The sequence below is a fragment of the Phalacrocorax aristotelis genome, chromosome 28, assembly GCF_949628215.1.
Source record: "Phalacrocorax aristotelis chromosome 28, bGulAri2.1, whole genome shotgun sequence".
NCBI lineage: Eukaryota > Metazoa > Chordata > Aves > Suliformes > Phalacrocoracidae > Phalacrocorax > Phalacrocorax aristotelis.
In genome coordinates this window covers 1,309,840-1,326,631 of record NC_134303.1, presented here as the reverse complement: position 1 = coordinate 1,326,631, position 16,792 = coordinate 1,309,840, and the positions used below count along the sequence as shown (strand labels likewise).

Sequence of the window (16,792 nt, the reverse complement as noted above, 5' to 3'; positions counted from 1 at the left end):
CCACTTGGGGGGGGGGGGGGTCCCCAGGGTGTCAGCACCCAAATTGATGGCAGGGGGTAGGGGCTTGTGGGCACAGGGTGCTGTTTTATTACCGGGGGGGGAATGTGGATGTCCCCTAGGACGGGGGACAGCACATGCATCACCCAAACCACCACCCCTTCCCTCTGAGTCTGTGTGTGTCCCCCCCTATCTGGGGACGCGGCTGGGATGTTTTGGGGGGGACGCCGCCCCTAGACGGAGATGGAGCCGTCGCGGAAGTCGGTCCTGCCGATGAGGGCGTTGATGAGGACGGGGCGGCCCTGGCGGCACGCATCCTGCGCGGCGCGGAGGACGGCGTCCAGCCGCTCGCAGTCCTGGCGACCCACCACGAAGCCTTTGCCGCCCAGAGCTTCGGCCAGCGCGTGGTAGTCTGTAGGGACGGGGACATGGCGGTGGCCCCGTCACCTCCACGGGAGGGGGGTGACAGTGGGGTGAGAGAGGGGCACTGGGCACAGCCCGAGATGGGGTGACACTGAGCTACAACCTTCCCAAGGGTGACATGGTGCCACCAGGCATGCCCTGACCCTCCCAAGGGGGACACGGTGCCACCAGGCGAGCCCTTACCCTCCCAAGGCAGACACGGTGCCACCAGGTGTGCCCTGACCCTCCCAAGGGGGACACGGTGCCACCAGGCGAGCCCTTACCCTCCCAAGGCAGACACGGTGCCACCAGGTGTGCCCTGACCCTCCCAAGGGGGACACGGTGCCACCAGGCATGCCCTGACCCTCCCAAGGGGGACACGGTGCCACCAGGTGTGCCCTGACCCTTCCCAAGGGGGACACGGTGCCACCAGGCGAGCCCTGACCCTCCCAAGGGGGACACGGTGCCACCAGGTGTGCCCTGACCCTTCCCAAGGGGGACACGGTGCCACCAGGTGTTCCCTGACCCTCCCAGGGGGGACACGGTGCCACCAGGTGTGCCCTGACCCTCCCAAGGGGGACACGGTGCCACCAGGTGTGCCCTGACCCTTCCCAAGGGGGACACGGTGCCACCAGCCATGCCCTGACCCTTCCCAAGGGGGACACGGTGCCACCAGGTGTGCCCTGACCCTTCCCAAGGGGGACACGGTGCCACCAGGCAAGCCCTGACCCTCCCAAGGGGGACACGGTGCCACCAGGTGTGCCCTGACCCTTCCCAAGGGGGACACGGTGCCACCAGGCGAGCCCTGACCCTCCCAAGGGGGACACGGTGCCACCAGGTGTGCCCTGACCCTTCCCAAGGGGGACACGGTGCCACCAGGCGAGCCCTGACCCTCCCAAGGGGGACACGGTGCCACCAGGTGTGCCCTGACCCTCCCAAGGGGGACACGGTGCCACCAGGTGTGCCCTGACCCTTCCCAAGGGGGACACGGTGCCACCAGCCATGCCCTGACCCTTCCCAAGGGGGACACGGTGCCACCAGGTGTGCCCTGACCCTTCCCAAGGGGGACACGGTGCCACCAGGTGTGCCCTGACCCTTCCCAAGGGGGACACGGTGCCATCAGGCGAGCCCTGACCCTCCCAAGGGGGACACGGTGCCACCAGGTGTGCCCTGACCCTCCCAAGGGGGACACGGTGCCACCAGGTGTGCCCTGACCCTCCCAGGGGGGACACGGTGCCACCAGCCACGGCCTGGCCCTCCCAAGGCAGACACGGTGCCACCAGGTGTGCCCTGACCCTCCCAAGGGGGACACGGTGCCACCAGGTGTGCCCTGACCCTTCCCAAGGGGGACACGGTGCCACCAGGTGTGCCCTGACCATTCCCAAGGGGGACACTGTGCCACCAGGTGTGCCCTGACCCTTCCCAAGGGGGACACGGTGCCACCAGGCGTGCCCTGACCCTCCCAAGGGGGACACTGTGCCACCAGGTGAGCCCTGACCCTTCCCAAGGGGGACACGGTGCCATCAGGCGAGCCCTGACCCTCCCAAGGGGGACACGGTGCCACCAGGTGAGCCCTGACCCTCCCAAGGGTGACGTGGTGCCACCAGGCGTGCCCTGACCCTCCCAAGGGGGACACGGTGCCACCAGGTGTGCCCTGACCCTCCCAGGGGGGACACGGTGCCACCAGCCACGGCCTGGCCCTCCCAAGGCAGACACGGTGCCACCAGGTGTGCCCTGACCCTCCCAAGGGGGACACGGTGCCACCAGGTGTGCCCTGACCCTCCCAAGGGGGACACGGTGCCACCAGGTGTGCCCTGACCCTTCCCAAGGGGGACACGGTGCCACCAGGTGAGCCCTGACCCTTCCCAAGGGGGACACGGTGCCATCAGGCGAGCCCTGACCCTCCCAAGGGGGACACGGTGCCACCAGGTGAGCCCTGACCCTTCCCAAGGGGGACACGGTGCCATCAGGCGAGCCCTGACCCTCCCAAGGGGGACACGGTGCCACCAGGTGTGCCCTGACCCTCCCAAGGGGGACACGGTGCCACCAGGCGTGCCCTGACCCTCCCAAGGGGGACACGGTGCCACCAGGTGAGCCCTGACCCTTCCCAAGGGGGACACGGTGCCATCAGGCGAGCCCTGACCCTCCCAAGGGGGACACGGTGCCACCAGGTGTTCCCTGACCCTCCCAGGGGGGACACGGTGCCACCAGGTGTGCCCTGACCCTTCCCAAGGGGGACACGGTGCCACCAGGTGAGCCCTGACCCTCCCAAGGGTGACATGGTGCCACCAGGCGTGCCCTGACCCTCCCAGGGGGGACACGGTGCCACCAGCCACGGCCTGGCCCTCCCAAGGCAGACACGGTGCCACCAGGTGTGCCCTGACCCTCCCAAGGGGGACACGGTGCCACCAGGCGTGCCCTGAACCTCCCAAGGGGGACACTGTGCCACCAGGTGAGCCCTGACCCTTCCCAAGGGGGACACGGTGCCACCAGGTGTGCCCTGACCCTTCCCAAGGGGGACACGGTGCCATCAGGCGAGCCCTGACCCTCCCAAGGGGGACACGGTGCCACCAGGTGTTCCCTGACCCTCCCAGGGGGGACACGGTGCCACCAGGTGTGCCCTGACCCTTCCCAAGGGGGACACGGTGCCACCAGGTGAGCCCTGACCCTCCCAAGGGTGACACGGTGCCACCAGGTGTGCCCTGACCCTTCCCAAGGGGGACACGGTGCCACCAGGTGAGCCCTGACCCTTCCCAAGGGGGACACGGTGCCACCAGGTGAGCCCTGACCCTTCCCAAGGGGGACACGGTGCCATCAGGCGAGCCCTGACCCTCCCAAGGGGGACACGGTGCCACCAGGCGTGCCCTGACCCTCCCAAGGGGGACACGGTGCCACCAGGTGTGCCCTGACCCTCCCAAGGGGGACACGGTGCCACCAGGTGAGCCCTGACCCTCCCAAGGGGGACACGGTGCCACCAGCCACGGCCTGACCCTCCCAAGGCAGACACGGTGCCACCAGCCACGCCCTGACCCTCCCAAGGGGGACACGGTGCCATCAGGTGTGCCCTGACCCTCCCAAGGGGGACATGGTGCCACCAGGTGTGCCCTGACCCTCCCAAGGGGGACACGGTGCCACCAGCCACGCCCTGACCCTCCCAAGGGGGACACGGTGCCACCAGGTGTGCCCTGACCCTTCCCAAGGGGGACACGGTGCCACCAGGTGTGCCCTGACCCTCCCAAGGGGGACATGGTGCCACCAGCCACGCCCTGACCCTCCCAAAGGGGACACGGTGCCACCAGGTGTGCCCTGATCCTCCCAAGGGGGACACGGTGCCACCAGCCACGGCCTGACCCTTCCCAAGGGGGACACGGTGCCACCAGGTGTTCCCTGATCCTCCCAAGGGGGACACGGTGCCACCAGCCACGGCCTGGCCCTCCCAAGGGGGACACGGTGCCACCAGGTGTGCCCTGATCCTCCCAAGGGGGACACGGTGCCACCAGGTGAGCCCTGACCCTCCCAAGGGGGACACGGTGCCACCAGGTGAGCCCTGACCCTCCCAAGGGGGACACGGTGCCACCAGGTGTGCCCTGACCCTTCCCAAGGGGGACACGGTGCCACCAGGCGAGCCCTGACCCTCCCAAGGCAGACACGGTGCCACCAGGTGTGCCCTGACCCTTCCCAAGGGGGACACGGTGCCACCAGGCGAGCCCTGACCCTTCCCAAGGGGGACACGGTGCCACCAGCCATGCCCTGACCCTTCCCAAGGGGGACACGGTGCCACCAGGTGTTCCCTGACCCTTCCCAAGGGGGACTCGGTGCCACCAGGCATGCCCTGACCCTCCCAAGGGGGACACGGTGCCACCAGGCGAGCCCTGACCCTCCCAAGGGGGACACGGTGCCACCAGGTGTGCCCTGACCCTCCCAAGGGGGACACGGTGCCATCAGGTGTGCCCTGACCCTCCCAAGGGGGACACGGTGCCACCAGGTGTTCCCTGACCCTTCCCAAGGGGGACACGGTGCCACCAGGTGTGCCCTGACCCTCCCAAGGGGGACACGGTGCCACCAGGTGTTCCCTGACCCTTCCCAAGGGGGACACGGTGCCACCAGGTGTGCCCTGACCCTCCCAAGGGTGACGTGGTGGCATCAGCCAAGGCTTGATCCACCCCAAGGTGACCTGATGCCACCAGGCATTGCTCGACCCACCCTAGGATGACACAGGGTCACCCAGGTGTCCCCAAATCTGGGGCCAAAGGGGAGGGGGACACACACAGTGCTCACCCAGGTACTCGAGGCCACATGCCACGTTGCTGCCCAGCAAAGCCACTTGTTCCCGGGCAATCTGGCTCCAGCACGCGTCGTTGCCCACCAGCGCGATGATGGGCGTCTGTAGGGGACACCGCGCCCCTGTGAGACCCTGGAACGGGGACAGGACCCCCACTCCCCCCCCCATTTTTAGCCCCGTCCGACCTTGTGCCGCACGAAGGTGTCAAACTCCATCACGCTGTAGCCCAGCGAGCCGTCGCCGTAGAGGACCCACACCTGGCGCCGGGGAGGGGACAGACACCGTGAGGCCATGCGGGTGACACCATGGCCGCCGTCCCCACCCAGGCGCCCCCCCCGCCCCCCCGCGTCCCCACACCTCGGCCTCGGGACGGCAGAGCTTGGCGCCGAGCGCGAACCCTCCGCCGACTCCCAGCGTGCCAAAAGCTCCTGCGGAGACAACAACCGGCGGCGTCACCCGCGGGTGTGCGTCCCTTACGGTGACAGCGTGCCCGGGGTGGGGCGGGGAGGGGGGGGGTCCTTACCGGGGTCCAGCCAGGCGAGGGGACGCCGGGGACGGACGATGTAGGCGGCGGTGCCCACAAAGTCCCCGCCGTCGGCTACGAGGAGGCTCTCGGGAGGCAGCAGCGCATCCAAGCGGTGCAGCAGGTCCAGGGGGTTCAGGTGTTGCGCGGTGGGGGTCGCTGCCTTCTCCCTGTTCGGGGCGGGAGACACACACACACACACACACACCCGCCCCGGGTAAGGAAAGAGGTGGGTGGGATCCCCCAAAGAATGGGGATGGGGGGGATGTTGGAAATGGGTTGGGATTCCCCAAGGACTGGGAATGGGGGCGCCCCCTTATTGGAAATGGGTTGGGATTCCCCAAGGACTGGGAAGAGGGAACCCCCTAGCTGGGATCCCCCTAAGGACTGGGAATGAGGAGCCACCCCACAAATAGGACAAGATCCATGCACCTCCCTGTCCCCATCCCTGAGCCCAGCCCCATCCCCGTCCCCATCCCAGTCCCTGATCCTCTCCTTGTCCCCATTCCTATCCTTGTCCCCGTCCCCATCTCCATACCTGGTCCTGAGCCTGTCCCCGTCCCCATCCCCATCTCCATACCTGGTCCTGAGCCTGTCCCCGTCCCCATCTCCATACCTGGTCCTGAGCCTGTCCCCGTCCCCGTCCCCATCTCCATACCTGGTCCTGAGCCTGTCCCCGTCCCCGTCCCCATCTCCATACCTGGTCCTGAGCCTGTCCCCGTCCCCATCCCCATCTCCATACCTGGTCCTGAGCCTGTCCCCACCCCCGTCCCCATCTCCATACCTGGTCCTGAGCCCGTCCCCATCCCCATCTCCATACCTGGTCCTGAGCCTGTCCCCGTCCCCATCCCCATCTCCATACCTGGTCCTGAGCCTGTCCCCACCCCATCCCCATCTCCATACCTGGTCCTGAGCCTGTCCCCGTCCCCGTCCCCATCTCCATACCTGGTCCTGAGCCTGTCCCCGTCCCCATCTCCATACCTGGTCCTGAGCCTGTCCCCGTCCCCATCTCCATACCTGGTCCTGAGCCTGTCCCCACCCCCGTCCCCATCTCCATACCTGGTCCTGAGCCTGTCCCCGTCCCCGTCCCCATCTCCATACCTGGTCCTGAGCCTGTCCCCACCCCCGTCCCCATCTCCATAACTGGTCCTGAGCCTGTCCCCATCCCCGTCCCCATCTCCATACCTGGTCCTGAGCCTGTCCCCGTCCCCGTCCCCATCTCCATACCTGGTCCTGAGCCTGTCCCCGTCCCCGTCCCCATCTCCATAACTGGTCCTGAGCCTGTCCCCGTCCCCGTCCCCATCTCCATACCTGGTCCTGAGCCTGTCCCCGTCCCCGTCCCCATCTCCATACCTGGTCCTGAGCCTGTCCCCGTCCCCATCCCCATCTCCATACCTGGTCCTGAGCCTGTCCCCGTCCCCGTCCCCATCTCCATACCTGGTCCTGAGCCTGTCCCCGTCCCCATCCCCATCTCCATACCTGGTCCTGAGCCTGTCCCCGTCCCCGTCCCCATCTCCATACCTGGTCCTGAGCCTGTCCCCATCCCCGTCCCCATCTCCATACCTGGTCCTGAGCCTGTCCCCGTCCCCGTCCCCATCTCCATACCTGGTCCTGAGCCTGTCCCCATCCCCGTCCCCATCTCCATACCTGGTCCTGAGCCTGTCCCCGTCCCCATCCCCATCTCCATACCTGGTCCTGAGCCTGTCCCCGTCCCCATCTCCATACCTGGTCCTGAGCCTGTCCCCGTCCCCGTCCCCATCTCCATACCTGGTCCTGAGCCTGTCCCCGTCCCCATCCCCATCTCCATACCTGGTCCTGAGCCTGTCCCCACCCCATCCCCATCTCCATACCTGGTCCTGAGCCTGTCCCCGTCCCCATCTCCATACCTGGTCCTGAGCCTGTCCCCGTCCCCGTCCCCATCTCCATACCTGGTCCTGAGCCTGTCCCCGTCCCCGTCCCCATCTCCATACCTGGTCCTGAGCCTGTCCCCGTCCCCATCTCCATACCTGGTCCTGAGCCTGTCCCCACCCCCGTCCCCATCTCCATACCTGGTCCTGAGCCTGTCCCCACCCCCGTCCCCATCTCCATACCTGGTCCTGAGCCTGTCCCCGTCCCCATCTCCATACCTGGTCCTGAGCCTGTCCCCACCCCCGTCCCCATCTCCATACCTGGTCCTGAGCCTGTCCCCGTCCCCATCTCCATCTCCATACCTGGTCCTGAGCCTGTCCCCGTCCCCATCTCCATACCTGGTCCTGAGCCTGTCCCCGTCCCCATCTCCATACCTGGTCCTGAGCCTGTCCCCGTCCCCATCTCCATACCTGGTCCTGAGCCTGTCCCCGTCCCCATCTCCATACCTGGTCCTGAGCCTGTCCCCGTCCCCATCTCCATACCTGGTCCTGAGCCTGTCCCCGTCCCCATCCCCATCTCCATACCTGGTCCTGAGCCTGTCCCCGTCCCCATCCCCATCTCCATACCTGGTCCTGAGCCTGTCCCCACCCCCGTCCCCATCTCCATACCTGGTCCTGAGCCTGTCCCCACCCCCGTCCCCATCTCCATACCTGGTCCTGAGCCTGTCCCCACCCCCGTCCCCATCTCCATACCTGGTCCTGAGCCTGTCCCCACCCCCGTCCCCATCTCCATACCTGGTCCTGAGCCTGTCCCCACCCCCGTCCCCATCTCCATACCTGGTCCTGAGCCTGTCCCCACCCCCGTCCCCATCTCCATACCTGGTCCTGAGCCTGTCCCCACCCCCGTCCCCATCTCCATACCTGGTCCTGAGCCTGTCCCCGTCCCCATCTCCATACCTGGTCCTGAGCCTGTCCCCACCCCCGTCCCCATCTCCATACCTGGTCCTGAGCCTGTCCCCGTCCCCATCTCCATACCTGGTCCTGAGCCTGTCCCCACCCCCGTCCCCATCTCCATACCTGGTCCTGAGCCTGTCCCCGTCCCCATCTCCATACCTGGTCCTGAGCCTGTCCCCACCTTGTCCCCATCTCCATACCTGGTCCTGTCCCTGTCCCCATCCCGCGGGCACTCACCGGTTAACCTGCTCCTTTTTCCGATCGGCCTCGCGCAGCTCCTCCACCCAGTCCTTGGGGCAGGAGTAGCCCCGCAGGCTCTGCGCCAACCGCACCACGAAGGAGGCGGCGTCGCCTGCCGAGAACGCCCAACTCATCGCACCCCACGCTGCCCATTTCAGGCGGGGAGCAGGGAGACTCCGGGGAGGAGGGTGGGGGGACAGGTCTGACCTTGCACAGCGAGCCGGGGTTTCCAGAAGACGTCGGAATTACGGAGAAGCTGCGCCCGGTCCCGGTTAACGGCCACGACGGCAGCGCGGCGACCGAAGAGGCGCCCGTAGGAGAGGCGAAAATCACAGACGGCACCTCGGGGACACGCACGCAGGGTGTCAGGATGGGGTGACACGCACGGTGTCAGCGGGGTGGGGGGTGTTTATGTCCCCCACCCCATCCCGGTACCTGCCAGCAGCACCAGGTCGGCGTCACGGAGGGCGTCGCGGCGGTTCTGGCGTAGGAGGAGGGGGCTGCCGGGGGGGAGAAGCCCCCGCGCCGCCCCCCCCAGGTAGCAGGGGATGCCCAGGGCCTCCAGCGCCACGCTGTGGGTAGGCGGGTGTCAGCGTGCACAAAAAATGGCTTGGATGGGCTCCAAAATGGCTCTGTTTGGCCCCAAAACTGGCTCGGTTGGGATCCCAAACTGGCTTAAGTTGGAAACCCAAACTGGCTTGTTTGGCCCCAAAACCAGCTCGGTTGGGATCCCAAACTGGCTTAAGTTGGAAACCCAAACTGGCTTGTTTGGCCCCAAAACCAGCTCGGTTGGGATCCCAAACTGGCTCAGAGACCCAAACTGGCTCAGTCTGGCCCCAAAACCAGCTCGGTCAGGGCCCCAAACTGGCTCAGTCTGGCCCCAAAACCAGCTCGGTCAGGGCCCCAAACTGGCTCAGTTTGGCCCCAAAACCAGCTCGGTCAGGGCCCCAAACTGGCTCAGTTTGGCCCCAAAACCAGCTCAGTCGAGGCCCCAAAAAGTCTCTCTGTCAGGGACCTAAAACTGGGTCAGTTTGGCCCAAGACTGGCTTGGTTTGGCCCCAAAAATTCGCTCAGCTGAACCCAAGAACTCAGTCAGGCCCAAATATGGCTGTTCTGTCCCCAGAGCAGCTGATCTGACCCCAAACCTGGCTCATCTGACTCCAAACCTGGCTGATCTGACCCCAAACCCAGCTCAACTGTCCCCAGACCCCACTCGCCCGTCCCCAGACCCCGCTCGCCCGTCCCCGAAGCGTCTCACCGCAGCTCCTCGGCTGGCGTGGGTGGCAGCATGGCCTGGCTGCCCACCAGCACCAGCGGCTTCGTAGCCCGGCTCACCAGCTCTGCGCACCGCTGCACCTGTGACCCAAAACCACCTCGATCAGCCCCAAAACCAGCTCAAGTCAGGCATCAAAAAAAGGCTCGGGCAGCCCCTAAACCGGCTCAGTTGGGCACCAAACCCAGCCCTGTCAAACCCCAAAACTGGCTCAGCTAAGCCCCAAAATCAGCCCACTTGGGCCTCCAAACCAGCCCAGTTGGGCCCCAAAAATCAGCTCTGTTGCACCCCAAAACTGGCTCAGTCAGTCCCAAAACTGGCTCAGTCGAGCCCCAAAACCAGCTTAGTCAGGTCCCAAAACCAGCTCAGGAGAGCGCCAAAACTCACTCAGCTGAGCCCCAAAAGTCAGCCCAGCTTAGTCCCAAAACTGGCTCAGCTGAGCCCCAAAAATCAGCTCTGTTGCACCCCAAAACTGGCTCAGTCAAGCCCCAAAACCAGCTTAGTCAGGTCCCAAAACCAGCTCAGGAGAGCTCCAAAACTGGCTCAGCTGAGCCCCAAAAATCAGCCCAGCTTAGTCCCAAAACTGGCTCAGCTGAGCCCCAAAAATCAGCTCTGTTGCACCCCAAAAGCTGGCTCAGCTAAGCCCCAAAACCAGCTTAGTCAGGTCCTAAAACCAGCTCAGGAGAGCCCCAAAACTGGCTCAACTGAGCCCTAAAATCAGCCCAGCTTAGCCCCAAAACTGGCTCAGCTGAGCCCCAAAACCCACTGCTTTAACCCCAAAACCCAGCTCTGTCATACCCCAAAACCTGCCTCAACCGACTCCAAACCCATCCCAGTCCCCCCAAACCCACCTCAGCCCACCCCAAACCCATCCCACCCCATACCCCGCACCCCCTGCCGATGCCCCCATCCAGAGACACCCCAAACCCCCCAATCCATGGGGCGGGGGGATGGGGTGGGGGTGGGGGGGGTCCCCCCAAAACCCACCTCATCCTCAGTGGCCAGCGGCACCTGCACGGGCAACGGGGACACGTCTTGGGGCTCCCAGGCACCCGCAAAGAGGTTACGGATGTAGTTTTGGAGGTACCTACCAGGGTGGGGGATGGATATTGGGGTGCTGGGACCCCTTGGGGTGCCAGCAGCACCCCAGGGTGCTGGGGGTGAGACTGGGGGGGGGGCTGCTCACCACTGCACCGCCTTCCCCCGCAGCCCCCGGGCGCTCTTGGTGCCACCGATCTCCTTCTCCACCACGTGGAAGGGGTAGAGGACGTCGATGGGGAGCTCCACAAAGACGGGTCCTACAAAATTGGGGGGTGGGGGTGGGGGGAGGATGACCCCGATATCACCCCAAACCCAATTTTGGGGGACTAAACCCCCCACCGCCACCCCCAATTCAAACAGCAGCACCCAAAAACGCTGCTACGAACCACACCGGGTGATCCATGGCGAGATAAACCCCCCCCTTAAAACCCATCGCCCGACCGCCCTATGGGGGGTGTTTTTGGGGTGTCCCATTCCCCCCACCCCCCTTAATTTTTACCGGGGGTCCCCGACTGCGCGGTGGCAATGGCTTTGCGGAGGGTGGGGACGATGTCACGGACGACGCGCACCGAGACGCAGGCTTTGCAGAGGGTCTTGAAGAGCGAGAGCTGGTCGATGTCCTGCAGCGCTCCCCGCCCCTGTGGGAGACGAGCAAAATGAGCCCTGAACCCCCAAAACGCGGGGTTCGACCCCCAAAAACAGGGCCGAGAGGGGGTAGTTTTGGTCCCCCGCCACCTTCTGCAGCGAGGCGGCTGCTCCTCCGATGAGCAGCACCGGTGATTCGGCCATCTGGGCGTTCTTGACGGCCGTCACCGTGTTGGTGACGCCAGGACCGGCGGTGACGGCGGCAACGCCGATGCGACCTGCGGGGAAACGGGGGGAAAGGGGGGGGGAGCACCCCGATTATTGGCTGGGGGTTCAAGGTACGCTTGGTTGCTCACCTGATTGGCACCCAAGGGGCTCAATTAGCTCCGGCGGGGGGTAAATGGGGGCAAAACCCACCACGGAGGGACCCTGGGCACCCACAAAGTCTCCGAACCCTTCTCAGGTCAACCAGGACCCCACCAAGCTGGGACACCCCAACGTTCTCCACCCGTTGGGGCAGGAGAAGGGGCTGGCCATGGGGTCACCTTCTCCTGTCCTCACCAGAGCTGCCAAATTAGCTCCAGGGGGGGATAAATGGGGGCAAAACCCACCACGGAGGGACCCTGGGCACCCACAAAGTCTCCGAACCCTTCTCAGGTCAACCAGGACCCCACCAAGCTGGGACACCCCAACGTTCTCCACCCGTTGGGGCAGGAGAAGGGGCTGGCCATGGGATCCCCCCTCCGCATCCGCACCCGAGAGCCTGGAGACAGCATCGGCGGCGAAGACGGCTGTGGCCTCGTGCCGGGTGTCCACCACGCGGATGCCCACCTTCTCGCTGGCCACCAAGATGGGCGAGATGTGGCCACCGGCCAGGGCGAAGAGGAAACGGACGCCGTGCGCCTTCAGCACCTCCGCCACCAACTCACCGCCGTGCCGGGGGCTTCGGGGGTCCACCTACACGGCGAGGAGTTCACCGGGAGTACGCGTGCGGCGGCACCGTCCCTTTACCCAGCCGGCGGCCGGGATCGCTTCGAAAATCAGCGAGTTTTTTTTTTTTGGGGTGCCAAAATCGCCGTGTTTTCACCCGTTTCAGCCTACCTTGTGCCAGAGTTGGTAGAGGAGCCCCAAGCGATAGGCCAGCCCCAGCAGCGCCGCCGCCAGCACCGCCAGGAGCCCGGCGCAGCCGATGCCGGTAAGGAGATCCATGGGGATGTCGGGAAGCTGGAAAAATGTTGGTGAAATGGGAAAAAAATAAGATGAAAATGACAAAATAAGGGCGGGGAGGTGGAAAAACCAACCCTGAGGTTGGTTTGCGCCGACCCACCACGGCGGCACGGCACGGTGCCGCCGTCCCCAGACCCTGGGATGGCCCTGGTGAATTGAATCCGGATTAATTGAGCCTGGATTAAGTGGATCCAGTTTAACTGAACACAGTGAACTGGATCTGGTTTAACTGAACCCAGTTTAACTGAGCCTAGTGAACTGAACCCGCTTTAATTGAACCCAGGGATTTGAACCCAATTTAATCGAACCCAAGAACTGAACCCGGTTTAACTGAACCTGATGAACTGAGCATGGTTTAATTGAACCTGGTGGATTGAACCTGGTTTAACCAAACCCATTTCAATCAAACTGAGTTTAACCAACCCGGTTTAATCAAACTGAGTTTAACCGACCCCGTTTAATCGAACCTGGTGGATCAAACCCGTTTCAATTGAACCCATTTCAATTGAACCGAGTTTAACTGAACCTGGTTTAATCAAACTGAGTTTAACTGAACTCGGTTTAATTGAACCTGGTGGATCGAACCCTTTTCAGTTGAACCTGTTTCAGTTGAACCCAGTGAACCCAGTTTAACTGAACCCAGTGAATTGAACCTGTTTTAATCAAACCCAGTTCATTGAACCCAGTTTAAGTGAACCTGTTTTAATCAAACCCAATTTAATTGAACCTGGTGAACTGAACCCGCTTCAAGCACACCCGGTGAACTCAGTTTAACTGAACCCAGTGAAGTGAACCTGGTTTAATCAAACCTTGTTTAATTGAAACCGATTCACTGAACCCAGTTTTACTGAACCCGGTTTAAATGAACCCATTTCAATCAAACCCCATTGAATCGAACACGATTCATTGAACCGAGTTTAACTGAACCCAGTTGAATTAAACCCAGTACCACTTCTCCAGCTTAACCCCGGCGCCAGCCCAAACCCAGCTCATTTGCATAATTACCACCTAACGAAGGCGTCGGCAGCACCCGGCGTCAGTCTGCCGCGATTCTTGGCGCGGGCGTAAAGACCTGAGGGGAAGAGGCGGATAATGCCAAACCCGGCCTAATTTCCCCCCAAATATGCATGGCTTTAGCCACTTCCCGCACCTGGAGCGGATTCAGACACCGGATTTTCTCCTCAAACCCCAATTTCCCCTTTTTTGGGGCTTAAAAAAAAAACAACAGGTGGGCGTCGCAGCTCACCGACGGCAAACGCAAGAGTGAAACGGCACAAAAAAAACCCCAAAAGGCTCAAGTTGGGCAAAATAATCCCATTTTGGGGGCAGTATTGGGGTTGGGTACGTGTTGTCCCCCTCCCACAGGGGGTGGCGGTACCTGCTGGGTGACGACGTGTCCCTGTGACGAAGGGAATAAGCTCAGTCTTAGCTGGTTCCTTGTCCCCTCTGTCCCCAGGGTCACCCCTGTCCTGATGGTGACCCCGAACCTGCAGCTACCCCCCTCCTGACTGTCCCCAGGGTCACCCCTGTCCTGATGGTCACCCCGAACTGCGGCCCCCCCCCCTCCTGACTGTCCCCAGGGTCACCCCTGTCCTTACGGGCACCCCAACGCTGTGGTCACCCCGTCCCGATTGTCCCCTCCACCCTCAGGGTCCTCCTTGTCCCCGTGGCCACACCTGGCCTGGCTTTGTCATGTGTGTCCCCCCCTCCATGGCCACCCTGTCCTTGGTGTCCCCCCCCCCTCCATGGCCACCCTGTCCTTGGTGTCCCCTCCCCTCCATGGTCACCCTGTCCTTGGTGTCCCCCTCCCCTCCATGGCCACCCTGTCCCTAGTGTGCGTCCCCTACCGCTGGTGCCTGTGACACCCCAGGGACCCCCCCCCCCCAAAACCCCTTCCTCTCCCCCGTCCCCCCATTACTGTGCTCGCCCCAGACCCCCCCCCCCAAGGCCCGCGGACACCCCCCTCACGGGGACCACCTGTTCCACACACCCCTCCCGGGTGTCCCTCCGATCCCACGCACCCCCCGGAGACCCCCCTGTTCCCATGACGCTCCCCCGGGTGTCCCCCCGTCCCGAAACCCCCCCCCCCCCCCCCAGCCCCACGACCCCCCCCACGCCACCACCTGCCCTTCCCGGAAGCGCTGCGCCTCACGGCCCCGCCCACACCTGGCGGCCCCGCCCACACTTCTAGGCCCCGCCCACCCATGACCACGCCTCCCCGTACCGTCTCGGGGGGAGTGGGGAGCTCGCGGCCCCCCACGCCGCCGCCTGAGTCACGTGACGCGACCTTCCGGCACCGCCCTCTCCTCCCGCGGGCGCTCTGGCGTCACCCGCCCGCGCACCGCCCCAAAACGCAGCGGGGCGCGCTGATTGGCGGCTGGCGAGGAGGGGCGGGGCCTCTTTCGTCCTTGGGGGATTGGGCGGGGCTGGCGCGCGGACACGGCGGGGGCAAAGGCCCAGGGAGAGGGGCGGGGCTACGGCGCGGGGGCGGGGCCTGGCAAGGGAGTCCCCTATGGGGCTCCCCCCATGGGAGGGGGGGTTAAATGGGGGTGTCATTTGGGGGAAGGGTGTGGTGTCTCATTTGCGGGTCTCACTTGGCGGGTGTCCCATGGGGGGGGTGTCCCGAGGAGGGTCCCATTTCAGGTGGTCTCACATGGGGGGGGTCCATCTGGGGGTCTCCCATGGCGGGGGGTCTCCCGGGGGGGGTCTCCCCTAGGGTGTCCCATGGGTCTTCCGGGGGGGGGTTGGTGTCTCCCATGGGGGGTGGGGTTCCATAGTGGTGGGGGTCTCCCGAAGGGTCTCCCATTTTGGGGGGTCTCCCATAGGGTGTCCCATGGGTCTTCCTGGGGGGGAGTGTCTCCCATGGGGGGGGGGGGGCGCGTTTTGGGGGATTGCATGGGGGGGGCTTATTTGAGGGTCTCCCATGGGAGGGGGTCTCCCGAGGCGTCCCCTTTCGGCGGGGTTTCACATTGGGGGGTCCATTTGGGGGGGTCTCACATAGGGTGTTCCATAGGTCTTCCTGGGGGGGGGGTGTCTCCCATCGGGGGGTTCTCCTAATTTGGAGGGTCTCACATGGGGGGGGCCTCCCATGGGCATGTGTCACTTGGGGGGGTCTCCCACGGGGGGGGCTGTGTCCCATTTCGGGGGGTTTGTCATGAGGGGTCTCACTTGGGGGGGGGGTCTCACTTGGGGGGGGTTCCCATGGGTCTTCCTAGGGGGGGTTGTCTCCCATGGAGGGGTTTCCATAGGGGTGGTCTCCCGGGATTGTCACATGGAGGGGTCCACTTGGGGGTCTCCCATGCGGGGGGTCTCCTATGGGGGTGTCTCACTTGGGGGGGGGGTCTCCCATGGGGGATTGTCTCCCATTGGGTGTCCCCTGGGTCTTCCTGGGGGGGCGGAGTGTCTCCCATGGGGGGGGGGGTCTCCCGGGTGGGGTCCCATTTCGGGGGGTCTCCCATGGGGGGGTCTCCCATGGGAGGGGGGGGGAACTCTCATGACGGGGGTGTCTTTCATCGGGGTCATCCCACTTCGGAGGCTTTCACATAGGTGGGGGTCCCATGGGGGAGTCTCCCGTGGGGGTCCCACTTGGGAGATTTCACACGGGGGGGGTCCCCCATAGGATGTCCCATGGGTCTTCCTGGGGGGGTGTCTCCCATGGGGGGGGGTCCTCACCCAAGGCTTTGCCCACAAGGGCTCGCGCACTCACAGCCGCCTGCAGAAACACGCGTGGGCGCATCCACGGGGGGGGAACCCGGGCGTCCGGGAAGCTGCTACCCCCCCAGGCCGTGCTGGGGACCCAGGGATGGTGTCACCCCCCCACCCCCCCAAAAAAATAGACCAAACCCTTCTCGGTGCCGTCGCCTCCCCCCGGGGGGGGGCAGAAATTCCGCCCCGGCTCCGTGGCAGGAAACTCCGGGATTCCGTCACGGCCGGGGGAGGCGAAATCCCCAGGGGGGGTGGGGGGCGGGGGACACTTCCCATCCGTGGTGACGTCACCACCGGGAGGGACCCAGGCGTCCGGTCCACCACCCCCCTCCCACCCCCCAACTCCTTCCAGGGTGCGAAGGGGTCCGGGCACCCAAGGGTGGGGGGGGCCGGGCAGCCCTCGGACGCCTGGGTCCCCCGCTCCAGCTCTCGGGGTCCCCCGGGGTCCCCCCGCCCCCGGCGCCGCCGGTTCCTCCCCGGTCTGTCCCCACCCCCGGTGTCGGTCTGTCCCCACCCCCGGTCCCTGCCTGGTCCCCCCGTGCTCCCCCCGCGGTCCCCGCTCCGATGTGTGTGTGTGTGTCCGGTGTCGGTCTGTCCCTCCCCGGTGCCACCGTGGGCCCACCCCGGGCCCACTGGGCTCCCCTCGGTCCCTCCCCACCCCCTCCCCGGTCCCCTCCCGGTCCCCCCATCCCCATCCCCGGTCCCTCCCGGTCCCC

At 65.1% G+C, this 16,792-nt stretch overlaps 1 protein-coding gene across 9 annotated transcripts; it reads right to left on the bottom strand.

Moving 5' to 3' along the window:
• Nucleotides 1-64: 64 nt before the first annotated feature.
• Nucleotides 65-16,288, bottom strand: HACL2 (2-hydroxyacyl-CoA lyase 2). 9 transcript variants are annotated; one of them, XM_075076053.1, is made up of 17 exons: nt 16,215-16,288; nt 13,377-13,443; nt 12,246-12,368; nt 11,900-12,101; nt 11,295-11,422; nt 11,059-11,197; nt 10,705-10,816; nt 10,506-10,605; nt 9,504-9,601; nt 8,681-8,817; nt 8,453-8,587; nt 8,243-8,357; nt 5,205-5,374; nt 5,039-5,109; nt 4,867-4,938; nt 4,678-4,783; nt 65-409 (listed from the first exon to the last, which is right to left on the bottom strand). In XM_075076053.1, exons 3-17 carry the CDS (start codon nt 12,351-12,353, stop codon nt 231-233), a joined length of 1,872 nt encoding a protein of 623 aa, XP_074932154.1. In that variant the 5' UTR covers nt 12,354-12,368; nt 13,377-13,443; nt 16,215-16,288; the 3' UTR covers nt 65-230. The 9 variants fall into 9 exon arrangements, with proteins under 9 accessions (XP_074932154.1, XP_074932149.1, XP_074932155.1 ...); XM_075076048.1 differs by lacking the exon at nt 16,215-16,288 and adding an exon at nt 14,596-14,704; XM_075076054.1 differs by lacking the exon at nt 16,215-16,288 and adding an exon at nt 14,596-14,704 and having other exon boundaries at nt 13,380-13,443.
• Between the last annotated feature and the right edge of the window lie 504 nt (nt 16,289-16,792).